We start from the raw sequence: 27795 nt of genomic DNA, 5'->3' as shown, positions 1-27795 counted from the left end.
TTGCCATCAGCTGAGTTACAAAAACCCTTTGGGCTCCAGGGAGCTTTGACATTTGGGAATTGCAGCTAAGAGATCGTTAGTAAGCCTGTACCCCTCTCGTTTCGTAGTTGAGTAAAGTTAGGCTCGGCGTGAGCGGTCCAAAGCCGGCGGACACTGCTGCTCCGTGGAGCCCGATGCAAGACTGAGCGGGTCTCCTAGGGCCGCCACTCGCGGCGCGCGTAACTCCCGCCCGTCTGCCCGCTCCCGGCTCCCCATGGCGTACCTGCTCCGGGTGCTGCTCCAGCGGCTGGCCGCGCACGTCCTGGATGGCCTCGTAGACGTTTTCGGAGTTGCTGCCCGCCAGAGGCCGCGGGCACAACCAAGAGCCCGCCACGCTGCAGGCCTTGAGGCTGCCCCCGCTCCCGAGGAGACCGGCAGGGGGCGCGGCGGTGCGGGCCAGGTCGTCCAAAGACTGCGCGGGCCGCACAGGTGCCATGGGCCTCGTGTACAGGCAGGCGGGCAGGCAGGGCGCCAGGCTTCGGCGCTGGCTTGCTGCGCCGCGCCGAGCTAGGCCGCACATGGAGCCCGCGCGGCCCCGGGGCTCGGCGGGCGCGCCGTCGGGACCGGCGGGCGCCGACGCTCTCACGAAGCGGTAGTCATAGGAGAGCGGTTCGGGGTCTGCGGGACCCGGAAGGCGCGCGGGCGGCTGCGGGGCGGGGGCAGGGTGGCCGAGGGCAGGCAGCTCGCGCACGTACTGCGCCGGCAGGTAGAAGGGGCGGCCGCCGGGCTCGCTGCGCACGTGCCACCAGTGCTCCGTGCTGCGGCGCAGCAGGCGGTAGCGCTCGTTGGGCTGGATGGCAACGCGGCGCCCGTCCTTGCCCGTGTACTCGAAGGGATGCTCCACCAGCACGTACACGTCCCCCTCGACGTCCGCCGCCATCGTGGCCGCGGCGTGTCCCTGTGGGCAACGAGGAGGAGGGGCGCGGAGGTCAGGGCCGCCGAGCCGGGAAGCGCACCGCACTAGGGAGACGGAAAACTTGGGTTCGAGTACCGAAGCTACAATCGTTTGTGTACGTTCAGGCCTCAGTTTTCCTATCTCTAAAACGGGGGACTTGGATAAAATAACCTCTAAGGTTCTCATTCTTACACTCAGTGATGGAATTAAGACAGCCCTTTCATTCTCTTGGTTGATAGTAAAATTCTATCCCTTGGTGGGGAGATTGTGAGTAATACTGGTTCAGCTTTACAGCCAGGGAAGCTTTGGCTCAAAGAGATGGGGGTGATTGCCCGCGATAAAGTCGACACCACGTTTGCCAGAAGTTGACTAGGCCTCAGTTTCCGCGTCTGTGAAGTGGGAAGAATAGCTCATTCCATTACCCCCGTCCCACCCCTCCCCGACGCTTCTACCCCTCAGGGAATCGCGTCCTTGGCACCCCACTCCCCAGGCGTGTGCGCCCAAGGCCCGCGGGAACAGGGTTGGGGCGCGGGCTCCAGGAGCGGCCCCCGCTTTGCTCTAGTCTGGGAGTGTCCCTGCCCCGCTTAGTCCAAGGGCCTTGGCGTAAGGGGCCGCAACTGCCAAGGCCGGGGGAACCGGTTCTCTCGGTTGCTCTTTCCTTCCCCGGCGGCTTTGCCGCAGACGTGAACCCGGAGTCCGGCCTGCCCAGACCGACCGGCACCGCCCCCTGCTCTCTGGCTCCCATCTCCACCTTCCGAGAGAGGCTCGGCCTTGCGGCCTGCCCCCCTGCCCTGTGATCTCTACTTTGCCCCATGAGAATGGCCCCTAGGGAATGCACTTTGGGACAGTGACTACCCGTGAGGTGTAACCAGGGACCTCCAAAGCTCTCCTGGAGTGATCACCACAACACGACCCCCTCCACGCCAGCTCAGTCTGGCCCTTGGTATGTTGGGGGAGGGAGTCAGAGCCCAGTTGTAAGCCTGCCTGTGTGGCTGGTCCCTCCAAGCCTTTACATCGACCACACCTACTGACCCACAAAGGTGACCTGGGACCAGCAGCTGGGAGCTCGGCCTCTTGCTGAGGCTGAGGGATCCAAGGCACAAGGTCTGGTCTGGTGTAGCGCTCCTTCTCCTTCTCAAGCTTTCCCCGATGGGGAAGGGGTGTAAACTGAGTCATTAAGCACACTGGGCCCTGGAGGCGGGGTCCTTGAGCTGACGGGAGCTAAGCCACCAAACCCTAGGGGGGGGACACCACTTCTCACCACCTTCCCCTGGACCCCCGCGCTCACTCACGTCGGCAGGGCTGACCTCAAGGAGCCCATGGGCTGGCTGGGCGGAGCCGGCGGATGCATGCAGGTTAGGCCCCTGCCATCTCCTTGGGCGGGGCTTCAAAGAGCTAGGCTGGAGAGACCTCGGGAAGGAGGAGCTGGCGAGGAGAGCAAAGAAGGAGAGGGCTGCCTTCAGTTCCCAAAGCGGCTGTGTCTGGGAGGGGCGAGGAGGAGCCTAAAGAAATCTGCCTGGGCCGGTGGGGACTTTGGGGGCGGGGCCCGGGGCAGGAGAAGGCCAGAGGGAGGGGCAGGGGCAGGGAGGGCTGCGACCGAAGGGGCGCTGGAGGGTCGCGAGCGGATCCAAGGGAGGGTAGGGTCCCGACCCTGCCCCGCTCCACCCCTACGCGCGACATTCGTTGTCCGCGAGCCTCTGCGTCCCGCGGGCGCGCTGCTTAGGGGCTGTTCGACCCGGGCTTGCAGTCTTGCCGGGGCGTTCCCAATCCGAGCAAGGCCATTTGCATCCTGAACTGTGCGGATTGCAGGCACTACCCGCTCCCGTCCCATCTACGTCCTCCCCAGGCTCTTTCCGAACGCAACTCGGCCGGGCCTGGCAAAACTTGGAGCGGGGTTCCCACCGCAGGGACGCTCCCCGGAACGCAGGGTCACTGGCTGGGTGGGGAGGGGACCCAACCCTCGGCTCCTTCCCCGACCCTGGGGGAGCTAAGAGAACGGAAGGGATGGGGGAGCTGGGAGGATCCCTGGAGCGCGAGGACGGACCCATCACCAGGAGGTGCACTGCGTCCACTGCCCGGGAGACAGACAAGAGCCACAGCGGCGCCAACGCCTGGGTCGAAGCTGGGGGCCTGGGCCTGCGCCCCTCCTGCCCCGGGACGGAGGGCAGCCCTTCGCCTCCCACCTCCTCCCGGGGGAGGGGAAGATCCGTCCCGCGCGGCCCTCCTTCCGAGCCCGCGCAGCTCAGGCTCCAGCGCAGTGCGAAGGGGCTGGCTCGCGATGCTCCCGGGTGAGGACCCGCCACCTGCGGTCCCCTTCCCCGCCCCAGATCAGCACCCCCGCCCAGTCCGGCCCTACCCTGGCACCTCGGGGTGTCCGACCGCTGGCCTCGCCTCCACTTGTCCTGGCAGCCGCGCGGGGGCTCGGCGTCCGGCGCTCCCTCCTCCACCGCCCTGCTCCCACGCTGCCCTGTTTCCTGTTCAACAATATAGCGAGGGAGGCACCGGCGGAGAGCACCCGGCAGAACTTCCTCCCGGACTGGGGTTGCGGCTCCGAGAGACAATCCCCGGTGTCCTGGCTTCCTGTCCCCTCTGGGACGGGCCAGCGCCCGAGGAGCAGAGGCGCCACCCCTTCCCCTGCACCTCCCGGGATCCTGGGCCACACCTGGCGGTCTCCCGGAGGTGGAGACAGCAGAACCAGGATGGTGGGATGAGAGGGGAGGAGGCCTTCTCACCAACTGCTGGCCAGATTTCCCTCCACTGCTCTACCCCACCCCGTTCCCCCACTGCCCTGCCTTGATCCTTGTGGGGGAGGAGGGCCTCCTCCAATCTGTCCGTAGGATAAGCTCAGAGCAGGCTCCTGGGGCTTGAACGCAAGATGCTCACCTTATCTCTGCATCTCAGTTTTCTTTCCTATAAACTGGGGATTATAACACCTACTTCATAGGATTGTTGTGAAGATTAAATGAGATGCACTAAGCAGATGTATTGTTATGATCACGTTCTAAGAACACACATTAGATTAGTTATTACCACTAATTTTATTATGAGGTGAGCTGTCCTCCTCTTTGGGGTTGAATTGAGGTCTCCAATCCCCACTCCCCCATCCTCCTTTAGGCAGGAGGGGGAAGGGAGACACAAGTGTTCTCAGAAACACCTTGCTAAGGATGGAGGATTGAGTCCAAAGGCAGCACACAGGTCATGTGCTCCTGGCCCTCCTCTGGGCCCGCCGCCTCTAGCCCGCGCACCAGGTCCCTCAGGTTTCCTCGGAGCCCACCACTGCCTGCCCTTGACGGAAGCTGGGGCTCGTGCAGTGGGCGGAGAGTGAGTGGTCCCTCGAAGGCCGAGAGGCATCTTCAAGGACAGGAAACTGCAGACCTGAATCTTTCAGTCCCATTTTCCTGCAACCTGATTTCCCTGGGAATTACTCTGTTTCCTTCTTCTGTCTTTACAGTGGGCAGTGGCGGGCTTCCCACTGCAGGCGCCCCCCACCCCCACCCCTGGGACTTCTTCTGGAACTTCAGAGGAAAGTTGGCAGCCAAGTAAAGGCCACATTGAGCCCTAAAACCATGAGCCCTGAATCGGGCCCTGCTCACAAACCTTTCCTTCCTGAGCCCCTTCTCTTGCCTTGGATAACCCTGTGGAAAATGGTTTCACATGTTCCAGCGTCAGGAGTCTGTGCTTTGACATTTAAGGAACAGGAAAGAAGTCATCACGGTGGGATTTCAGGCATCAGCTTCATTAGTTATAGGAGTGTATGTAAGTAAAGCTCCCCAAAGGCCCTGAAATCCTACCCCACGGTGGGGGAGGGGGGCTGACTCCGGGGAGAGGCAAGGGTCGGGGGTAGACTGAAGAATTACTTCCCCTCTTCTCCATGCCCACTCCTGGCACACAAGCCCCCTGCTTGCAAATGTTTACCAATAACCACCCTCCTCCTGCCCTCCGTTGCCTACGGTTTGACTGACAAGAGAGCAGAGGCGGCTATCAGATGGTAACTGAGGGCCTGTGGTCTCCCCCAGTCAGTGGCAGCATTAAGATTCAGAAACCAGGGACTTCCCTGGCGGTCCAGTGGTTGATACTCTGCGCTTCCACTGCAGGGGACCTGGGTTCGATCCCTGGTCTGGGGAACTAAGATCCTGCATGCCAGGTGGCACGGCCTAAATAAACAAACAAATAAATAAAATAACCGAATTACATATTAAAAAAAAAAGATTCAGAAACCAGACCACAGGTTAGAAAGATCAGGTCTTTACTGCAAAATCATTCAAAAATCACACGCAGCAGTTCCTTCGGTACATTGCAAAGCACTTCTCACGGCCAGGGCCCCTCACTAGAAACAGTTTATTGCATAAAATGAAATTTTAAAAATAGTGTGGGCACGACCGAGGTTCACATCAGCTTCCCATTGGAGGTGAGGGTGTTAAAAGTCAACTCATCTGAAAGCATCAGCAGCTTTTTGGTATGGGGGAGGGTCAGCTCTAATGCTACTGATCTCGGGGAGGGCGGGGAGCGGGGCGTGCCAGGCCCTGCCAGACCAAAGTGAGCGCCTCCAGGGCCTCCTGCTGCCTCCTAGGGACCTTCTGGAATACAGGATATACTCACAGGCCCGAGGAAACAGGGCTGGGCTCAGGCGGCGCTGCCCACCCCAGGCCCACTCAGCGATCTGGACCAATTACGGCTCTGATCAGGCTGTGTCTGTGGTGGAGCATTAATGCTGGCTATGGGGGGTGGGGATGGGGGTAAGGATCCACCTTCTTTGGTGCGCTGGGCACAGGTGTGCACCATCTTCCGTGATGGGGACAGAGCAGCTGTGTGACACCCCCTTCCCCATCCGCCTGCCACCTCCTCGATTCTATTGCACAATTTATCCAGCTCCACAGGGCCGGGCAGGTGACTCAGCAGTCAGATCAGCCCAAGGGAGAGGTGGGAGTAGGTTCGTATCTTGACAGTGAAGGCGGATCTCCACCTGAGGCCCCCAATCCAAGCTGAGTGCAGATAGGATGGCCAGAAGACCCCAGGGCTGAGGATCCAGGAGAGGTGGGGGGAGGCAACAGAGAAATCATGCCCAGATTTCACCCCCCAACCCCAAGGGTCTAAATATCACTTTGAAAACAATTCCAGGCTCCACCCCAAGACCCCTTCAAAAGGCAGTCATGCTCCAGCGAAATTTTCCAGTCTCTCGGCAGCGCCCCTCCTGGGCCAGTCCAGCAAAGCTCTGTGAACTCTCATGGCTTTGTAAACTGAGGCTGAGCATCCTTCCACGGGGGTGGCTTCTCCTGCGTGTCCCTACGCATCTCAGCAGCAGGGCTGACACTCTTCGTGGAAGGACGAGGGTTCTGAGGGTTCCACAGTGGGGACCCAGCCTACCTCTGTCCTGGTGGGAGTCAGTCAGGCGGGGATGCATTCCTGCGTCTGCAGCAGTCCCCCGCCCGTCTGGCTGCTTGTCCGTGGTAGGAGTGAGGAGGGTAGGGGGCTGAGGGATGGGCTAGATGACGACCCTTCCCTGGACCAAGGAAGGCTCAAAGTGCTGACAGTGCTGGTTCCGAGTCATTCCCCTCCTCCTGCGGGACCAAGATCCCAGGCTATTGGAGAGCCAGGGGCTCCGACACGGAGGAAGTGAAGGGCTTTTCAGGTGAGGAGGGGGCGGGGAGCAGAGAGGAAACACATGGTCCTCAGGACTGAGCCTGCCTGGCCCCCCGGGGGTTTGGCACGTTGTACAGGAGCTGTCGGCAGCGAGCGCTCGGTAAGGGGGAAGGAAAGGCGCCCGCCAGCTGGCAGGCTCTGTCCTAGGGGGCCTGTCCACCCAGCCGCCACCCGCCTACAGGCCTGGCCTGAGCGGTTCCTGCACATTTGCTCAGGGTGAGAGTGGCTGGATTTCTTGGGTGACTTGTGGAGGGTCAAGAATAAAAAAATATTTTCTGTTGAAATATGAAGGGAAAAAACCCACCTTAAAAAAACTAGGCCTTTTAATCAGGAATGTGGAATTGAAAATGCTTCCCAAGTCTTATTTCCACAGTGTGTGAACAGCCCTAATGGAGACGGTGCGTCAGTGAGGCGATCCAGGCCAATTAGTGCAAAGCCCCCTCTCCTCCCGCATCCTCGGACAGGGGCATTTGCTGGTGTCCTGGCCTCCAGACGGGTGGGGGGCAGGAGGTGTCATCAAGAGCTCCCAAGGCTCCCTCTCATAGGCTCATGCTCTGGTCACATCTGAGAGTCTTCCTGACAAGGGAGACATCTGTGACACCTTGAAAGTGTGACCCAGGCTGATGGCCAACCCAGCTGGGATGGCTGAGCCCTGGGTCCCGGGTGGGGACAGGAAATGGGGTTAGGCGAGAGTGCTCTGTTGCTGGTACTTGAGCCGGCGGGCACAGCGGGGGCAGCCCTTCTTCATCACGGCCTGACAGCTCTGGTGGAAGACGGTCTTGCATTCACCACACCTGGGAGAGAGCAGCAAGCACTGCTGGGACCGACGGGCCTCCCGGGGCTCGAGGCTGGTCAGTGTTCCTGACGGGGGCCTGCCACCCACGGCACATGGCGCTGCCCCTCCGCTCCGGGACAAAAGGTTCTTGCCACAGTGCTTACTAAGCCCCGCAATGCACACTGATACTCTCTATTCTATTTCCCTTTTATAAATACTGCTGAGACTCACAAAACGATTTCTTGCCTATGTTTCAAACACTCTGCAGTTTAAAAAACTCAGCCCCAGGTCTGTTCAGAGGTCAAATGCGGGTCCGGGGACACCTACTGAAAATGAATGAATGCTCCCACCAGTTCCATTTTCCACTCCCACATGGACTGGAATGGAGGTTTGGTGGATGAATTTTTCCATTTAGAGGCTTCTGATAATGAGCAATAACTGGGGACAAGAACAATTGTTACGGGGGCAGAGGCGGTGGCAGGTACCACCCACCAGGTGCCCGCTTTATGCCCGGCCTGTGCCAACACTCCAGGCCAGAAACTCATCCAGTTCCTCCTCCACCTGCTCATAGAGGACGAAACTGAGGTCCTCCCACCGCAACTCAAAGAGGCAGCAGCCACCTCTTCTCCAGAAACATGGATGGCTCGGTGGAGGCAGGGAGTCCTGTGAGGGCTTGTCTTGTCCCCCTCCCTGGGTACCGGGCCTGCCGCCCAGGGACGCCGTGGGGCCGGGTGGGAATGGGGGTGGGGCGGGGTGGCTGGCTGAGGGTCCGCATACCTGACTGTGGTGTCAAACTCAAAGGGGAAGATGATGTCATGGTGGTGGCAGATCTGGCAGATGAAGCCGCGCTGGGTGCACAGGTCGCAGTGGTAGACGTGCTGGGAGGCAAACTCGATCAGGGACTTGAGGAATCCTTCATACAGCCCGTCCGCGATCTGTGGAGGGCAAGCGTGGGCCACCAGGCCTTTTAAGCAGCTGTGCTGAGCCTGAGGCTGCCTGCAAGACGTGGTCTGCTGCTGCTCCTGCACCCTGCCTGAAGAACTCCTACCCCAAGAGGAGTTTCCTTCCACTTGGGCAAGAAAACCTCCCGGAATCAGGCCGAGCACGTGCAGCCCTTGTGCACGGAGGAATCCACTGTACCCTCCCTTGAGGAAAGGAACGTCCCAAACCCTCACCCCTCCCCCTGCCCTCCCTGCCGGGGAGGAGTCCAGACGCAGGGAAGGGGCTGAGCCCTGTGAGCCTGGGCTTTGCTGCAGTGCCTGCTGGTCCCAGGGGCGCTGGGGGCTCAGCCACTGCCCAGGAAGTGTGGATGGCGGGACGCCCGTTCCGAGCTACCAAAGAGCTGAAGACGGCTGTCTTGCCTCAGTAAACTGCAGGCACTCTCCCCGCACCCCATCATCTCCCTTTCTGATTTCTCCAGGAATAAGGTCCCTCTAGAGAGGTCTGGGGGGTGGCATTCTCACCTGCTGGAGGTCCGCGACACTGTACTTGTGAGGAGACTCCAAGAGATAATTCCTGTGGTTGAGTCTTCAAAGAAAACACAAGAGATTCCTTAGAAGGAACCCGGGCCAACCTGGGTTTGGTTTCATTCCCTCAGCGCTGCTGACCAGGCATAAACAGCTCCCGCCTGGGCGGAGCAGTCAGCCGCCTGGGCTTGGGACCTGGGCTTCCAGGTGAAAAGCTGTTGGGACCTTGGGTAAGTTACTTAACCTCTCTGAACCTTAGGTTTCCTCACCTGAGAAAGAGCGCTGTTCTGAGGATGAAATAATTTATTTAAAGCATCCGGTACAGTGCCTCGTACATAGTAAACAAGGAATAATTGTTAACCGCAGTTGATAACACTGCACTGCATAATTGAAATTTGCTAAGAGTAGAACTCAAATGTTCTCTGTCTCTGTCTCTCTCTCTCAGACACACACACACACACACACACACACACACACACACAAACACCATGTATATATATATAAAAATATATAAAATATGTGAGGATGATGGATATGCTAATTGACCAGATGGGAGGAATCCTTTCACAATGTAATCATATGTCAAATCATCACAACATACACTTTAAATGTCTTACAATTTTGTCAAGTATACTCAATAAAGCTGCAAAAATTTTAATTTGAAGATATAAAAAAATAAACATCTATTTAAAAACTAATAATGATGAGGATGATGAGGAAAGCGAACGCTTGGTACCGGGAACGGGACTAAGCTTTATATATATTAACTCACTTAATTTTCACAAGACTCCTGTGAGGTTGACACTATTATAACCCCCATTTTGCAAGAGGAAATGGAGGCCCAGAGAGGTTAAATAACTTGCCTGTGGTCACACAGCTAGTAAGTGGCGGAGCTGGAGTCTGAACAAACGCAGGAGTCTGGCTCCAGAACCTGCATCCTTTCCACCCAGTGAATGCCTGTAGGTGTTAACTGTTGTCATTATTGCCACTATTACATACCAGGGACAGGGCTGGGGACAGAAATGCACAGGACGTGGCCTCTGCCTTCCTGTAGTCCCTGGTCTAGTGGAGGGACAGACATTTAAGCATCTGGTTTCAGTGCTATGGGAGAGGAGCTGAGACACGTCCTGAGTGCAGCAGATCCCATTTCAGAGATGGGGGAGGGCGGGGGGTGGGGGAGGCAGAGGACGAGAGCTCAGCTGCCAACCCAGCTCTAGTTTCCACCTCACCAATGGCACAGATCCCAAGGGTCACATCCTGAGAGATGGAGAGGAAACACCTGCAGAAATTCCCCTGGTACAAAAACTTGTCTAGCCTTGCTGTGTGTCTGTGTTGGTACTGGGGTTGGGGGGAGAATTCTCCCAGTCTGAGGAAGCGTGGGAACCTGCCCCAGGATGCTCTGGACACCTGGAGGCGGGAAGGTGCCAGGCCCTGCGGCATCTGGAGTGGGTGCTTGCCTTTGCCCACCCCGTGGCCTCAGCTGTGGTCCAGGGGGGACCCCACCCGGGGCCGAGATGGCAAGTTCCACCAGGCAGGCAGGCAGGCCAGGCTGTGCTGCGTGGGGTGAGGATGCGGCCACTCAGCTCAACGTGCTGGTCTCCCCAGTAAACTTCCAGCTTTCTGGGAACAGGACGCTGCCGTTTATCACCAGGAAAATGCAGGCGGTGCGGGGTGCACAGGCTGCTGCTGCGCCGGCAAGAAGGGTGGGGCTGATTTGGATGGAGAGTCCCCTGCCCACAGTCGTGGAAGCCCAGGGGGCCAGCCAGGCCCAGGGCCTTCCCTACGAGCCACCTATCCTGGGTCTGTCATACCCTCAAGTGAGGCCGTACAACTGTTGGGGGAGATGAGGTCAGGGAGGAGACCCTTTGCCAGGGCAGCCCCCTGAGAGAAAGGGGATCCCACATCCAAAACCTGCCTGTTTCTCCTCAGTCCTTCCCGTCCTCTCACCCTTCACTCTGGCTGACTCAGTCCAGGCCTCCTCACCTCCTGGGCCAATTCCTACACCAGCACCCACGCTCCACTGCTGCTAAACTGGTCTTTCCTAAACTCCTGACTGAACGTGACCATCCCTTGCTCAAAACCCCTCAACAGCTCCCCAAGGCCAGCAGCATAAAATCCAGACGCCTTTGCTGTGGCACAGGGGACCTTCGAGGTCTGGCCCCTGACCCACCACCTGGCTGCCCTGAGTCCCCCGAAGGCCCTGGCGAGCCGTGCTCCTGTCCCGCCTCCATGCCGTGGGTTCCCTTAGCCAGGAAAGCGGGCCCTCCCTTCTGCTTTCTTCTCTGCTTCTTTTGCTGAACCCCAGTTCACTACACACGTGATGCCGTTTGTGTGGTGGCAACTCTGTTCTCCTGTGTGAGGACCAAGAGGGGTCTGGAGCATCTAACAGAACTGATGGTGGCCAGACTAGAGAAGGGGGATCCCAACTTTCTGCTTGACTCTCTTTCATACTATTTGAATACTATCTTTGTAAAGAAGAAAAAGAAAAGCACTTTTTCTTTTTAAAAGAACAAAAGAAATGAACTTCACAAACCCTCAACTGATGCCACCTCCTCCTGGAGCTCCCCTGGCCCTTCCTTCCTTCTTCACGGCACACGCCGCCCTGACCCAGGGCCATTTGTCCACCTGTCCCTGTCCCACCCCAGACACTGATCCCCTCATGTGGCCCTCACCACAACTCTGGGAAGCCACGTCAACACAGGGATCACTGGCCCATTTTACAGACAAGAAAGCTGGAGCTCAGAGAAGTGAAGCAACTTCCCTGAGTCACACAGTGGATCTGGGGCCAGGCGGAGGCTGCGCCTGGACTCTTTCCCCCGCCCCACGCTGCTTCTGAAATGGGACTTCCACAGGCCTGGCCCTGGGCACCGTGTGCAGCGCTGCCGCCCAAGGATGGGAACAGCAGGGCCACAGAGAAAGAGGCAGGACTGTCCCCAGTGCCCAGGCAGGGCAGCCCGGACAGGCCAGTAAGGCTGCTGACCAAACAATCTCAGCACGGCAGGGATGGGTGAATGAGGCCGGCACCCAGGACCCACCCTACGGGCACCTGGTCTTCTCAGTCTGCAGAGAACCCTGGACCGGGGAGGGTGACAGGGTCCCACTTGACCTGGACAGAGGGGCAGGAGGGCAGACTCTGGAGCCCTGGGTCCTGGAATCTCAGGAAGGATGGGAGTGAGTAGGGACCCAGGCACTCAGCTGATTATGGAGACAGAAAGAGCCTTCCCAGAAGCAGCCTTTCAGGTCCCTCACGGTGGCCCCCAAAGGGCTTTCTGTCCTTCTGGGCCCTGTGGAGGAGACCAGGGCTCAGCCGGCTGCTCTGGGAGCCTGGGAGGGGCCAGCCTCTGCTCTCTGCCTAGGAGAGGGGCTCCCCGCAGCAGTCTCTCCCTGCGCCGCCCCGACGGGCACCAGGACTGAGCAGGGAGCCCGTCAGACAGGCGGTCTCTGGGCCAGCGCTGTCGGGAGGGGTGGCTGCAGGGGGAAAGTGGAGGGACTTGTGAGCCGCTCCAAGACCTCAGAAACCCAGCGGCGAAGCCCAACTGGGCAGCCGGCAGCAGCTCATCGCCTGAGCTCTGCCCTCCTAGGGCCCCACAGAAGGTGTCACCCCTCAGCCCCGACTGAGCACTGAATGTCCCCTTCAGGCCCTGGGTACCAAGAAGCTTCTTGAAGGGCATCTTAAGGGTCCCACACAACCCTGTCCTCTTGCGAGGATTTGGGGACGGATGCTGCCACAGCAGCAAAGCCAAGCCGCATGGGGTGAACGGCTGGCGGCAACCAGAGGAGCCAGGGCGACACAGCCCTTCTCACCTCTCCAGCCTCCTCTCACCACATCCCTACTTCCCTCCTCACCCCCCGAAAGTTCTGCCTTCCACGCATGGGGCCTTCATTCACAGCCTGAGCACACCACTCCTTCTATCTGGAACAGTCTTTCCTGCGTCTCCTCGCTTTCCCACTCGTTGGGCAGGTCTCACCTTGGATGTCAGTTCCTCCAGGGAGCCTTCCCCACTCCGCCCTCCTCCAGTCTGGGTTAGATCCCCCGCCCCTCCAGTAGGACTTCCAGGGCGTCCTACTCCCTCCTCCAGCCCTCACTCAGCAGTAAGGTGCTGCCTTACTCACCTGCCATGCAGGACCCAGGTCCACCTTGCTCAGCACTGGGGCCCACGCCCCAAGCCCAGTGATGGACCCTGAGCACGTTCTCAGTAAATATTTGTCAAACGAATGAATGAACAAATACAAAAAGCACAAATAAAAGCCACTCCTAAATGCAAAGGGAAGGCGTTCTCCACCCAGCCCCGGCATTTCTTCCGAGAAGCTGCTTTTGCACTGACCCCGTGTGTATGTGTATTTGTGTGTGTGTGTGTGCGTGTGTGTGTATGTGCATGTGTGCCTGCGTGCGTGTGTGCGTATTTGTGTGCGTGTGTGTGCATTTGTGTGTGTGCATGTGTGTGCGCGCGTATTTGTGTGTGTGCGCGTGTGTGTGCGTGCGTGTGCGCGTCCATGCACGCCCAGGGTGCTCACCTCTTGCTCAACTCCTTCAGGGCTCCGCTTCGGCACAGGCCCAGGTAATCCCCCAGGAGCTTCAGCTGCTCCCGGCTCCTACCGATGAGGTGCATCCGCTCCACGTGCTCGTACAGAGACGCGTTCACCAGCTGCAGGTTGATGAGGGGCTGGGCCCGGATCCGCGTCAGGAACTTCAGGGCCTGCCTGCAGACCTGGGGACACCACCAGGCAGCGAGGGTGAGATAGGAGGGCCATCTGGTGAGCACCTGAGGGCCAGGCACTGTGTTACCTACTCACTCGCTCACGCCTCCCACCACCTGCCGAGGGAAGTGGTACCATCTTCATTTTACGGATGAGGAAACTGAGGTTCAGAGAGAGGAAGTGACTTGGCCAAGGTCCACAGCTCGCACAAGTCATGATGTGAACCCAGTTTATCTGACTTCCAAACCCACTCTTCCCCCTTGACACCAGCTGCTGCCCCTCCTGACGGTGCTGGGACGGAGGAGGGGCTGCTCCGGTCAACACGCCTCTCCTCCTGGGCCTCACAGATCCTTCCCACTATTTCCTGTCGTCCCTGCCCCCACCTTCCTGCCGAAAGGAAACAGGCACTACCCCGGGCCGACTCAGGAACCAGGTGACGGGTGTGAGTCAGGCTCCAACCACAGTAAGCTACGGATCAGACACTGCTTAACTAGAGGTTTCCTGAGCTCCCTCCACCCCTGCCAGCAGCACCAACCAGGGCCCCCCAAGGCTCCATGTGGATTTGAGTGATCAATCTGGGCCTCTCCCACGTGATAGGACTTTGAAGGTTCTACCCTCAGCCCTGACCCTGATGCCAAAGCCAACTACTGAGCACCTACTATCTGCCAGACGCTGGGCTAAGGACCTCGACCACATCCTCACAACAACCCAGAAGGGAAGGTGTCATCATCCCCATTTTACACATGAGGAAACTGAGACTCAGAGAAGCTAGAGTGGCTTACCCAAGCCACCGGAAGAAAGCAGAGCCCGCGTCTAAACCGAGGTGTTGTCTCTGCATACTTGGCTGCCTCACGTGCTGAAGAGGAGCCCCTCTCCCCTGCAGTCTCCTCCTTGCCGTGATAAGGATGGAGGAGCTGAGATGTTCTCCACCGTCAACCACCCTGCAGTGCTCAGGAGTCGGGCTTTGGCTCCTGGTTCGCCCCTTCCCAGCTGTATGACCTTATGAAACTTACCTAACCTCTCTGTGACTCAGTTTCCTCACCTGTAAAATGGGGAAAATAAAAGCACCTAGCTCATGGGATAATTTTGAGCTTAGATGAAAAGAAAATCCATGTAAGCGTATCCTCTGTAAAGGGGAGCTGCCATCAGACTCTGTGAGTGCCTGTGGGTCCCGGTGTCTGTCCCCTGGCTCAGGGGGACGTAACAGGGCCCTCAGGAGACCGTTAGGCTGGGGGCTGCTCCACCAGCTTCACCAGCATCTCTCGCCTCCCGCAGCAGCTGACAACTCCATCTTTTCCCATTTCCCAGAGCCCTGAGGAACCAGCCCCCAGCCAATAGGCAGCCCACTGGCAAAAGCCTGGTGAGTCCGTGACTCGGGTCAAACTGCTGCTCCCCAGCCCTTCCCACGACTCAGCCCCAGGCTTCTGGCGAGGCTCAGATGAAATACCACACAGGAATGTGCGCTGAAAACTGCCAAGTTCTGCCGACAGGCATGGGCTTCGAGCTCCCCAGGGACTGTCCCTCCCCCGTGGGTGTGGAGGAGACAGACAAAGAGAGAAGCCCCAGGCCTGGGCTGACATCCTGCCAAGTAGTGCCAGCCGGACCTTGCACAAGTGGGTCAGCCAGAGTGGTAACAGTGGACAAAGGGCCCTTAACCCGCCGATCAGCCACTTTCTAGTGTGAATTTTCATGTCCTTCCCAGGCCCGGGATCTTTGAGAGAGCTGGATACTTCCTGACCTCAGGCATGCCAAGGGAAGTGTTAGAATTCTCCAGTTGGAAAAAGGAAGTGGTACCAAAATTACAGCAGTGAAAAGAAGGTGGCTCAACAGAGGCACCTGGGTGTTGCAAGCAGGGAGGGTGTTTTATGGGCAGAGGGTTCTTCGCATCTGCGGTGATCTTGAGGCTTAGTTTTCTCCATGTAGTTAGTTAAATACTTAACATTGAGGGCAGGGGTGGGGATGAGGTAACCAATAAAAAAGCCAAAGTGAAGCTAATGTCTTTGGAAGGTTCTCACCCCCAGCGGGGTGGGGGTCAGGGTGGTACGGGCTCTGAGAACCATGTTCCCTGGACTCTGATGGGGACATGTGAAGACACCTCCACATAATGAGACAGCACGGCCGGCAGGCCTGGGTCTTGAGAGAAGCACCCAACCTCTTCCGGGTGTTTCTGTGTCTTGTCTTAGCAGAAATCTGTGCCTTTGGAAGAAAGCCAAGTTTGCGCCCCTTGAGGCAGACCCTCAAGCAAATTAGGGGCAGAAGGTGAGGCCTCAGGGCACTAATGTAAGGCACCAGCTAAGTGACTGGTGGGTACTGTCTCTTTTGGTCCTCACACAGCCTGGGGACAGACGCTGTTATTAATCCCCCTTTACAGACGAGGGAAGTGAAGTTAAATAGTCTGCTCATGGTAACACAGCTACGTAAGTGGGTAAGCTCAGCTGAAGAGGAAAATCTGAAAGATCAGAGAATACATCTTATGCGGAAGCATTTGGTGAACATAAAAAAGTACCCAAGATGTAATACTAACTAAACAAAGCACGTTATAAAGCAGTATGAGTCCAGCATGATCCCAAACTTTACAAAAAGTAGATGCAGGAGCTTGTAATCTTGGGGGTGGGGAAGAAAGGCTAAACAACCGAATAAAGATGATTTTGAACGGTGAAAAAAAAAAGTAGATGTAAATGTAAAAAACAAAAATGCATGGAAAAATGCTCCCAGGGAAAGTGCAGCCAGCTGGCTAGCCCACCCATCCATCCACCCACCCACCCACCCACCCATCCACCCACCCACCCACCCATCCACCCACCCATCCATCCACCCACCCATCCATCCACCCACCCACCCACCCATCCATCCACCCACTCATCCTTCCATCCACTCATCCACATCTACCCACCGATCTACCCATCCATCCATGCACGCATCTACCCACCTAACCCATCCACCCAACCATCTATATCTAATCTATCCTATCTGTCATTTCCATCTATGTATCTAGTTGTTGGTGCTTTAAACAGTTTTATCTGTAACCATGGGGAGCTGCAGCAAACCATCCTCAGATTCCCACCTGAGGACCAAGGTAGGCACTGACAGAGCTGTGTCCAGGGGCTGGAAACCAGCACCCAGTTACTTTCTTGGTCAACTCCCCCACATCATGGGGCCTGAACTAGTGACCCGGGCTTCCCTAGAGCCAAACTCCCCCAAACATACGAACAGCAGCCACAGAGAGGAGCGACCCCCGCTCTGTCGCTCGGCAGCCCCGCGCGGCCGCGGCAGGCTGGGCTGCAGACTCACCGGGCGCTTGGTGAGGTCCCAGTTGTGGATGATCCTGGCCGGGATCACTGAGGCATCGTCTTGATGGCAGATGTCACAGTAGTAGAGGCCAGAGAAGGCACAGAGCTTGGGCCGTACAAATGAGAAGCCGATCTGCCGGGAGCAGCCTGGGGAGAAGAACAGGGAGAGGGTGAGCAGCGGTGGGGACGGAGTCAGCTCCTGAGTGACCCGGAAGCGGCCAAGGCAGAAAGGGCCCGCTATCTAAGGAAAGTATCCATAGAAAGATTAAAAAGGAGAGTACGAAGATGAAAACCACCACCGCTCCTATGCCCACCAGTCAGAACCAAATTAATCTTTACGACAAAACACTGTTAAGGATTATCAGCTGCATTTCACAGCTGAAGAAGCTGATGCACAGAGGTCAGGAAACCTGCCCAGTCACACAACGATGGAGTGGCACAGCGGGAGTCAGATTTGGGTGGGGCTGGTGTAGAGCCCTCATTCTCTTATTCCCAGCTGCCTCTCTTCACTGCTTGCACAACAGTGCCAGCCTCCTCTAGGTCCACTCCTCCATGGCGGCCCAGAAATGGAAGCCACGGAGTCAGGGTCTCGCCAAGCAGGGCGGGAGCTGGGGACATGGGGCTGGCCACAGGGAGTGGGTGGGGAAGCCAGCCAGAGGCAGGGCTGTCTGGACATGGCCTGGGGCCAGCTGGAAGCCACAGCTGCCTGATACCTCGGGACAGTGGTTCAGGGCCAGCTTCAGTCCCTCTGCTGGAGGACCCTCCACAGGGGGGCGGGGGAAGGTGGGGGGACCAGGAGTGGGGTGTACCCAGGGCACAACAAAGGCCTGGCTCGAATCCTGACACAGGCCCTGCCTCCTACAGGGCCAGGGAAAGAGTCCCTTCCACCTCCCGGGGACTAGAAGGACTGGTTCTTCTGCATGCTAGCTGTCTCATCCTGACCGAAGTTTTGCAAGGTTCCAATTCCCTACTACTTGCTCTTCTGTGGGGTTATTACAAAGTTTAAATGGAGTTTTGAAAGCGCCCTGTAAACTATGAAATACAAGCCAGATGTCAGAGGTTGACGTCTGCCCGGCCACCGAGCTGCGCTCGCAGGCAGAGAGGAGGCCCGAGCTCCCCAGTTTCAGTTTGGCCGGCAGGCTGGCGGGCGGCAGGCGTGGGGAGAGCCACCCACCAGCACCCACGTCCCCAGCGAGGGAGCCCTCCTCCCAGCCCCGGAGGCCTGGCCTCCTCCCTGAGACTGGCGCCCACGTGCTGAAGGGCAAAGTGTGAGTGCTAGGGTCTGGCTGGTGGGGGGCGAGGGGTGAGCAGCAGCTTGAAGATATTTTCTGCGGGAAGCTCTGCTCTGCTTAGCTACTCCATCCTCCAGGGGCACCAGCTGCAGACCACTCCTTTCTAGATGCCTGAAGCAGGCTTTTGCCTCCCGTCCCACAGGCTCCTCACACTTCACCCGGAGGGCCCAGGGTGATGGATGTGGGTGTCTGGGTTGGGGAGAAGAGCTAGAAATGGAACGTGAGCAGCAGAAGATCACGAAGCCTTGAAAGCAAGGGAGAAAGCAAGGGAGCGGAGAGGCCCTGTGAGGGCCTGGAAAAGAGCACAGGTTCTGGGACCATCAGGTCCTCTGCGGGCTCCACCATCACTCGCTGTGTGAGCGTGGGACAGGTACTTACCAGCCCTGTGACCCAGTTTCCTCAGTTACAAATAGAGACAAACCCCCACAGGGTTGTTGTGAGGATTAAACAAGGTTATCCAAATAAAGCCTCTGGCCCAGGGCCCAGCACAGGATTTGACGATGCTAATGACAGAGCAGACGTACTGACGTAGAAGAATACGCATAATATACTCCTAAGCAGAAAAAAGCCAAGTTGCAGAACAATAGTTATAGCTGCGCCGTCTAAAACGGTGGCCACGAGCCACAGGGGCCCATTTACGTTTAAATATATTTACATTAAAGCAAATTGAAAATTCAGTTCCTTCCACACTAGGAAGCCACATTTTAAGTACTCAGTAGGCACATGTGGCTTGTAGCAACCGTACTGGACAGCACAGATCTAGAACATTTTCATCATCACAGAAAGTTCTGTTGGACAGCTCTGAGTAATACGAGCCCATCTTTGTAATTTAAAAAAAAAAACTGTGTCCACTTGCAAAAGCATGCAAAAATGTTTTGGAAGGGTACCACGCCCCTGCTCCAAAAGAATACAATGTGATCATGGAACGGCCTCATTTGCTACAACTTCCCCGGGGCAGGATGGGGGCACTCGTGGGGAGCAGGAAGGGGTGCAGAGCCTAGAGTGGGAACCCCACCGCGAGCAGAGCGAGGCTAGCAGGCTGGGGGCAGCAGGACAGCGAGTCGGCACCTGCACAGAAGCAGCCCTGGGAGTCGAGGCCTTTCTCCGTGGGGATGGCCACCAGGTACTGCAGCAGGAAGCCGTTCTCCCGCGTGGCGAACTTCAGCACCTCCTGACAGTTTTCATCCAGACTCCCACCGAGTGTCACCGCCTCCTCAGCTGTCTCCAGGTAGGACGCCAGGACCTTGCGCACCAGGTCCCTCCACAGGGCGGCCTCCTCAGCGTTCCCGGCCTGCAGCTTCAGGACGGCCTTGGCCGTGATGATTTTGAAGAAGGATGGGCCCCCAAGGCTCGTGTCCGGCAGGATATCTCGGATGGTCTCGACTCCATGGCTGTCACTTAACATCTTCTCGTTGTTTCTCACGCGGAAGCACTTCAGAGACTCCAAGGACAGGGAGAAGATACAGGGCATCCAGGTCCGGTCTGTGTACAGGTACAGAAGGGATTCCTTAATAGCGTCTGGCTCGGGAACCTGGGAAGAAGACCAGTCAAACTGCGGGCCCTGGGGGGTTTCAGCCTCCGAGAGCAGGTCCGAGTGGGAGGGGCGGCCACCCTGGGGGGCCTCTGGAGGGTCCTCGGGCTGGTCTGGGTACTGGATGGTCACCCACTCCTCCTCCTGCTGGGGCCGCCGGCACTTCTGCAGCGCCTCGCGCACACGGTCCAGCCAGTCCTCGGCTTCATCGCGGCATGAGGAGCGCAGGGTCAGCTTCTTGCCCGAGAAGACCAGCTCGAAGCGGCCGTCGCTGTGGGCCGGGCCCACGGACTCACAGCGCAGCAGAGAGCAGTTCTCCACGCAGGCGCGCTCCTCGCCGCTCAGGTAGAGGCGCAACTCCAGCGGGGAGAGCTCGCAGAAGAGTTCCTTCCAGATGCCCATGGCCCCCCGCCGCTCCACCGTGCCCAGCTTCAGAAGCCCCCGGAATGGGTTAGACAGCCCTGGAGGCAGAAAGAGGTGCTTTAGACGACGGGCCTGACCCTTCACCACCCAGGAGAACGTCCGGGGCCTGAGTCCTGTCCTGCGTGCAGACGACGTGACCACCAGGAGAACACAGGCCCACCATGGGCCGGATGGGAACACTTTTTGAGAGCCTCCATTGCATCCTCACCCCAGCTGTTGACCTTGTTCTTGAATTTCACCGAGAGAATAAAAGCGCTCAATCACCTCCACATGCCCCCCACTACCCCTCTCCCTTCCAGCATCTGCACCCACACTCTGACTGCCCCCGTCGCCAGGGATGAGCTGACTACGCTTATGTCTGAGGCCAACCCTCCCATTTGTGCATCTGTGCAGGGGGTCCCACCGCCCCCCACATACTCAAGGACAAGGACGTCCCTCCAGCAATCCTCCCTCCCTCTCTTGCGCTGCCGTTTCCTCCCTTCTCTACTGGATCATTCCCACCAGCCCACAAACACACTGTTATTTCTCCCAGCTTTAAAAATAACCTCTTGACTCCACTCGCATCTCTAATTACCACCCTGTGTCTCTGTCCCCTTTTCAGAAACCTCCCTGGGGAGGTGTGGGAACTGTCTCTAGTCCCCCTGCTCCCATTCCTGCTTGAAGCTGCTCCAGGCAGCCTTCTGTCCCCTCATTCCACAGAACCTGCCCTTGGGAAGGCTACCAGGCCCTCCTTGTCGCCAAGTCCAAAGGCCAATCCTTGGTCCCCATCTGGCCTAGCCCATCAGCATCACTGGACACAGCTGAGCCCCCCTTCCCTTGGCTCTTCTCAGCCGTCACTGTCCCCCCTCCTGTGTCCCAGGCTCCCCCTCCTCTTGCTGGCCTCTCAATGCTGGAGGCCCCGGGCTCAGCCCTGGATTCTCTTCTCTACTGACACCAGCTTCCTAGCTGATCTCCCCTGGTCTTGGGGTTTTATGTCAACCACTCCCCAGTTTTTATCTCCAGCCTGGACCTTGCCCTTGAACTTTAGATTCTGATCTTTAACTGCTCTGTGTATGTCTAATAGGCTTCTCAAAGTTGACATGTCCAAAAATGAATTCCTGATTCTCCCACTCCAAACCCGCTTCTCTCCTGAAGTTCCTCATCTCATAAAATGACTAACTTCATCCTTCCAGCTACTTGGGCTAAAAACCTTGGAGTTATCCTTGATTTTCCTTCTTTCACACTCCACATCTAATCCATCAGCCCATCCTCTTGGCATATCCAGAATCTTCCTCCACACCGCCTGCACCACTACCTCAGGGCTTCAATCCGCCGTCATCCCTGGCCTGTTATGGCCGTGGCCTCCTAACTGGTCTATGTCCCCTTGTAGCCCTTCAACAAATGAGCCAGTATGACTCCCCCTTTCAAGAGACAAGTCAGATCACGTCTCTCCGCCCCAAACCCTGCAAAGCTGCTGTCTCCCTCAGAGCAAAAGCCGACGTCCTTTCTGTGGCCCACGAGACCCTCCATCACTCTGACCTCATCTCTAACCACCCCCCTCCCCATCTCCTCTATTCCAGCTACTCTGGTCTCCGCTCTTTTCCTGGACACGCCAAGTACGTTCCCATCGCAGGGCCTTTGCACATGTTCTCCCCGCTCGAAACACAAAGATCGTCTCGTGCTTTCCTCCTTCCCTCCCCGATTTACTATTCCCCACAGATTATTATTACCTGCCCACACTGTACGTTTACTTGTTTATTTGCTTATTTCCTGCCTCTCACACTAGAGTATAAGTCTCGTGAAGATAAGGACTTTGCTTTGTTTCCTGCTGTGTCCCCAGCACCTAGAACAGTGCCTGGCACATCACAGATGCTCAGTAACTATCTGCTGAGTGAGTGAGTGCGTGTCTATGTACCACACACAGCCCAATGCTCCCTGCTCCCTGGGGGTCAACCATCCCCTGAACCAGGGGGTCCAAAGGACACACACGTCTCTCTCCCAACCTGGACTAGCCTTAGAGATTTCAAACCATTGTGTAGGGTCTTCCCACCCTTCAGGGTACCTGATGATGCAGGCATAAAACACACCTTCTCTGGTACGGTTGCAACCATCACATGCGCTGGAAGAAAAACCTAAAAGGAGGCAGCATGGAGACCAGGGCTCTGCCCAAACTCCCCGAGCCAGGGCCCCAGGAACCTGGCCAGAATTCTCTGCTGGGTCATTGCAAACAGAAAATGAGGAGAGAAAGAAACTGACTCTAGAGCACATGTGTTTGTTTGTTTCTGAGGGTTACAGAAAAATTAGGTTATGGTTATTTAATGCTGTCTGGAATTTCACAGGGTGTGGAGATCAAGGTGGCCTCACTGTAAACTGCACATAGAGGACACTGAACAAACAGCAGATCTAATAAACCCCATCAGAGCTGTTAAATAAACTAAGAGAAAGGCCTTGGGAAGGAGCAGTTGAAACACCTGGGCCTTTAAGAGGCGGGGGTTTGCTCTGGGCTACAGACAGAATCACGATGTCTATATACTCATAAGATTATCTTATGTATCTTATGTATAATCATAAGATTTATAGGAGAGTTTCAGGGAAGATATTTTCCATTTCAATATATGAAACAGTATTTGTGTACTCTGTAGGCAGTCTTGAGCATTACTTTATTAACATTTTATGAGAGGGACTTCCTTGGTGGTCCAGTGGGTAAGACTCTGCACTCCCAATACAGGGGGCCCAGGTTTGATCCCTGGTCGGGGAACTAGATCCTGCACACATGCCGCAACTAAGAGTCTGTGTGCCACAACTAAGTGTCCCCATGCTGCAACTAAGAGTCCACGTGCCGCAACTAAGACCTGGCCCAGCATGCACGCATGCACGCATGCATGCATGCATGAATGAATGAATAAATAAATAAATAGGGCTTCCCTGGTGGTGCAGTCGTTAAGAATCTGCCTGCTAATGCAGGGGACACGGGTTCGAGCCCTGGTCCAAGAAGATCTCACATGCTGCGGAGCAACTAAGCCCGTGTGCCACAACTACTGAGCCTGCGTTCTAGAGCCTGCCAGCCACAACTACTGAAGCCCATGTGCCTAGAGCCCATGCTCCGCAACAAGAGAAGCCACCACAATGAGAAGCCCGCACGCAGCAACGAAGAACCAGTGCAGCCATAAATGAATGAATGAATGAATGAATGAATAAATAAATAAATAAAAGATTTTATGAGAAAATATAGTACTCTTCCTGAAATGCTTTTCTGAATTACTCAGCAAGGGTGCTCCTTATTACATTTTGGGACGAGGTTTTTCTTGGGAGAAGACACTGCCCAGTTGGTAACGGAAAAGGGGACTTTTGAACTGCTTTCTGAAAGGCACTGCCCGCGCGCAGTGCAGCGCCCGGAAGCCTGCAGAGTCGCTTACCCATCTGCCTGCGGTGCACCACCCTGAAGTTCTTATGCTCCGGCATCGGGGCGGCCTTGCTTCTCCTGCTTCCTAGGGAAGGCACACAAGCTTTGTCTAAGGTCTCCATGGAACAGCTTCTTCTTGGTCCTTGCGTGAGGAGACCAGGCCTCGGCTCTGGAGTCCCTCTGGGAGAAGCCACGGAAGCATGGGAAGGACTCTCTGCGGGCTGTTCCCGGGGAGGCCGGTAGAAGTCATCTTCTGAGATCCAGCTCGTGCTTTTCTATTGGGAAAGAAGTAAAGACAGGTTGTTTTTAAAAACATCTTTATTGAGACATGATTCACATACCATAAACTCAATGCATCGAAAGCATGTAATCCAGTTTTCGTGTCTTCACGGAGTTGTGCAACCATCACTACAATCTGAGTGTAGAACATTTTCACTGCTTCATAAGGAAACCTCGTCCTCATCAGCAGTCACTCCCTGTTTCCGCTCAACCCCCCCAGTTCTCGGCAACCAATAACCTACTTTCTGTTTCCAGAGGTTTGGCCATTTTGGACATGCATAAACGAAATTTTATAACATGCGGTCTTTTGAAACTGGCTTCTTTTCCTTAGCATAATGTTTTCAGGGTTGATCTATGGTGTGGCATGTATCAGTACTTCATTCCTTTTTATTACCAAATAGTATTCCAACATATGGATGTACCACATTTTGCATATCCACTCATCAGCTGACGGACGTTTGGGTTGTTTCCACTTTTTGGCAATTATGAATAATGCTGCAGGGAACCTTGACATACAAGTTTTTCTGTGGACACTCGTCTTCTGTTCCCTTGGTACATACCTAGGAGTGGAACTGATGGGTCATATGATAACTATGTTGAACTTCTGAAGAATTTCCAAACTGTTTTCCTAAGTGGCTGCACCATTTTACATTCCCACCAGCAACATATGAGGGTTCCAATTTCTCCACCACCTCTCCATCATTTGTTATTATCTGTATTTTTGATTATAGCCATCCCATATGGCTGTAATAAGAAATGCAATCTTATGGTTTTGATTTGCATTCTCTAACATCTAATGACACTGAGCATCTTTCCATGTGCTTATTGGTCATTTGTATATTTTCTTTGGAGAAAAGTCTATTCAAATCCTTTACCCATTTTTAAATTGGTTTACTTGTCCTTTTGTTCTTGTGTTATGGGTTGAACTGTGCTCCACCCCCAAAAAAAGATATGTTGAAATCCTAACCCTCAGTACCTCAGAATGTGACGTTAGGTGACAGAATGTGAAAACAGGGTTGCTGCAAATGCAGTTAGTTAAGATGAGGTCATACTGGGGTAGGGTGGGCCCTTCATCCAGCGTGACTGATGTCCTCATAAGAGGAGAAAAGACACACAGAGAGAGAACACCACGCGAAGACAGAGACACAGAGGGAGGCCACCATGGGATGACGGAGGGAGGGCCTGGAGTGATGCGTCTACAAGCCAGAGAATGCCCAAGATTGCTGGAGACACGACACGTTAAGAGAAAGGCGTGGAACAGATTGTGCTTCAGAATCTCCAGAAGGAACCAATCCTGCCTCCATTTGGATTTGGACTTCTAGCCTTCAGAATATCAGATACAGTAGTTCCCCTTTATCTGTGGTCTCACTTTCTGCGGTTTCAGTTACCCACAATCAACTGTGGTCCAAAAATATTACGTGGAAAATTCCAGAAATAAACAATTCGCAAGTGTCACACTGCGTGCATTCCGGGTAGTGTGATGAAGTCTTGCACCGTCCTTCTCCATCCCGCCTGGGCCGTGAATCATCCCTTTGTCCAGTGTATCTCACCCATTTGTCACTTACTTAGTAGCCCTCTTGGTTATCAGATCTCCTGTCATGGTATCACAGTGCTTGTGTTCACGGAACCCTTATTTTACTTAATAATGACCCCAAAGCACGAGACTAGTGATGCTGGCAATTCGGATCTGCCAGACAAGCCGTAAAGTGCTTTCTTTAAGTGAAAAGGTGAAAGTTCTCAACTTAATAAGGAAAGAAAGAAATTATATTCTGAGGTTGCTAAGATCTACGGTAAGAATGAATCTTCTGTGAGACTGTGAAGAAGGAAAAGGAAATTTTTGCCAGCTTTGCTGTTGCACCGCAAACTGCAAAAGTTATGGCCACAGCATGTGATAAGTGCTTAAAGGCATTAAATTTGTACAATAAGATATTTTTTTGGGGGGGGGCAGGCCACATTCACGTAACTTTTATTACAGTATACTGTTATACTTGTTCTATTTTATTATTTGTTATTGTTGTTAATCTTTTACTGTGCTAATTTATAAATTAAACTTTATCATTGGTATGTATGTATAGGAAAAAATACACTATACATAGGGCTAGGTACTATCCATGGTTTCAGGCGTTTACTGGGGGTCTTGGAACGTATCCACTCAGATAAAGGGGAACTACTGTAATACATTTCTGTAGTCTCAAGCCATCCATTTTATGGTCTTTTGTTATAGAAGCCCTAGGAAACAAACACAAGTTACAATGTTTTTTTTTATATTCTGGACACTAGGCCCTTGTCAGATACATGATTTGCAAATAACTTCTCCAATTCTGTGAGCTGTCTTTTTACTTTCTTGATGTTGTCCTTTAAGGCACAAAATTTTTAAATTTTGATGAAGTCCAATTTATCTATTTTTCCCTTTGTCTCTGTGCTTTTGGTATCGCACTTAAGAAGCCATTGCCTAAGCCAAGGTTACAAAGACTTACTCCTATGTTTTCTGCAAAGAGGTTTACAGCTTTAGCTCTTACATTTAGGTCTACAATCAATTTTGAGTTAATTGGTTTTTAAAAAGAATTAATGAATTTTTGGCTGCGTTGGGTCTTCATTGCTGTGCACGGACGTTCTCTAGTTGCAGCGAGCGGGGGCTACTCTTTGTTGTGGTGCGTGGGCTTCTCTTGCTGCAGAGCACAGGCTCTAGGCGCGTGGGCTTCAGTAGTTGTGGCACGCAGGCTCAGCAGTTGTGGCTCGCGGGCTCTAGAGCGCAGGCTCAGTAGTTGTGGCGCACAGGCTTAGTTGCTCCGCGGCATGTGGAATCTTCCTGGACCAGGGCTCAAATCCATGTCCCCCGCATTGGCAGGCGGATTCTTAACCATTGCGCCACCAGGGAAGTCCTGAGTTAATTTTTGTGTAGGGCGTGAGGAAGGGATCCACCTTTATTCTTTTGCATGTGGATATCCAGTTGTCCCAGCACCATTTGTTGAAGGGATGTAGGGTTTTTCAGCACTGCTTGTAGGGTTTGAGATGAGGGAGGCGTGGGTGAGCAGGACCCAGAGACCTCACTAGCTCCCTCTGCCTCTGCTCCCCACTTCTGAACAGGCCCCTGCGGCTCCAGGCAGCCAGGCCCTAGCCCTTCCCTTCTGTTGCTGTCTCTCCGAGTCTGAAGTTGCTCACTGGCTGAGGAAAGTGGGTGGCTCTGGGGTCAGGAGGCTTGTAGGAATGGACTCTGCCTCCTTTTCTTCACTATTTCAAGTGCTCCCTGCCTTTCCGTGCCTAAGTGTGGAAGAGCAGAGGTGAGGAAGCTGGCTGGGCGCCTAAGTGGCTGTCTACACAGAGGAAATGAGTCACCTGAGGGGTGGGACAGCCCAGCTGTTTTGTTAAGTGCCACCGACCTCATCCTGATGTTGCTATTTCCACCCCCTAAATTAAGACTGCCCTCCCTGCTCCCGCAGACAGGGAATGGGGGAGCAGGGCTTGGAGCTACCCAGAATGCCCGGAAGGATTGGTTTGGACAGTTTAATCCATTAAGATGCTGCCAAATTTTCTGAGTCAGGAGCTTGGAGGTGGGCGGGGGGCGGGGGGGCGCTCACAGAGCTGGGCCTCCAGAGCTTCCTCCCCAAACCCTCAGATTGGCAGGTGCTTCCTTCTGCCAGTGACAGGACAACGTGTCAATCAGGGTGACTGCTAGGGACTATTTACAGCTCTGAACAAAGCCTGTCTAAGTCATCATGACCCAGGGAAAATGGGCTGGAGGAGCAATCACATGGCTGTCCAGGCCACCTCCTGGAGCCTGGCACACACACCTGGGAAACCCTGCAACGCTGCAGCCCCGGATAATGGCCCTAATGGGAGAGACCACTCTCCCTTGAGGCTCAGCTCAGGGGTCATCCATCGCCTTCTCCTGGAAGCTGTCCTTACTCACTCACCCCCAGCTGGGTTTGGGACCCCTTCTGGGCTCCCATGGCATTCTGTGTTCACCCCCATCCTAGCACCTACAAAGCTGTTTGGAATGGTCATCCTTCTTTGTGCCGGGCACAGAGCTATAAAAGATGAGGGGATACACCTTGACTATCCAACTATCTTTAACATAAAGTAAC

General features: G+C 55.3%; 2 protein-coding genes across 5 annotated transcripts in view; both read right to left on the bottom strand.

The window, feature by feature from the left end:
- ARHGAP27 (Rho GTPase activating protein 27) overlaps positions 1 to 3503 on the bottom strand; it is a 30710-nt gene extending 27207 nt beyond the window's left edge. For 2 of the 3 annotated variants that reach the window (XM_059998778.2, XM_059998780.2), the window contains exons 1-3: positions 3291 to 3503; positions 2227 to 2359; positions 263 to 937 (exon numbers count right to left, since the gene is read on the bottom strand). In XM_059998778.2, the coding sequence (XP_059854761.1) occupies positions 263 to 919 (657 nt within the window). In that variant the 5' untranslated portion in view covers positions 920 to 937; positions 2227 to 2359; positions 3291 to 3503. The remainder of the gene's footprint in view (positions 1 to 262; positions 938 to 2226; positions 2360 to 3290) is intronic. The other variant, XM_059998779.2, reaches the window with a different exon arrangement.
- Positions 3504 to 4822: 1319 nt separating this feature from the next.
- PLEKHM1 (pleckstrin homology and RUN domain containing M1) overlaps positions 4823 to 27795 on the bottom strand; it is a 51261-nt gene continuing 28288 nt past the window's right edge. The window contains exons 7-14 of one of the 2 annotated variants that reach the window (XM_059996305.1): positions 23445 to 23706; positions 19164 to 20087; positions 16805 to 16950; positions 13331 to 13524; positions 8813 to 8876; positions 8127 to 8284; positions 7677 to 7787; positions 4823 to 7368 (exon numbers count right to left, since the gene is read on the bottom strand). In XM_059996305.1, the coding sequence (XP_059852288.1) occupies positions 7257 to 7368; positions 7677 to 7787; positions 8127 to 8284; positions 8813 to 8876; positions 13331 to 13524; positions 16805 to 16950; positions 19164 to 20087; positions 23445 to 23706 (1971 nt within the window). In that variant the 3' untranslated portion in view covers positions 4823 to 7256. The remainder of the gene's footprint in view (positions 7369 to 7676; positions 7788 to 8126; positions 8285 to 8812; positions 8877 to 13330; positions 13525 to 16804; positions 16951 to 19163; positions 20088 to 23444; positions 23707 to 27795) is intronic. The other variant, XM_059996306.1, reaches the window with a different exon arrangement.

Source organism: Delphinus delphis, chromosome 19, assembly GCF_949987515.2.
Source record: "Delphinus delphis chromosome 19, mDelDel1.2, whole genome shotgun sequence".
NCBI lineage: Eukaryota > Metazoa > Chordata > Mammalia > Artiodactyla > Delphinidae > Delphinus > Delphinus delphis.
This window is presented reverse-complemented; position numbering and strand designations above follow the sequence as displayed.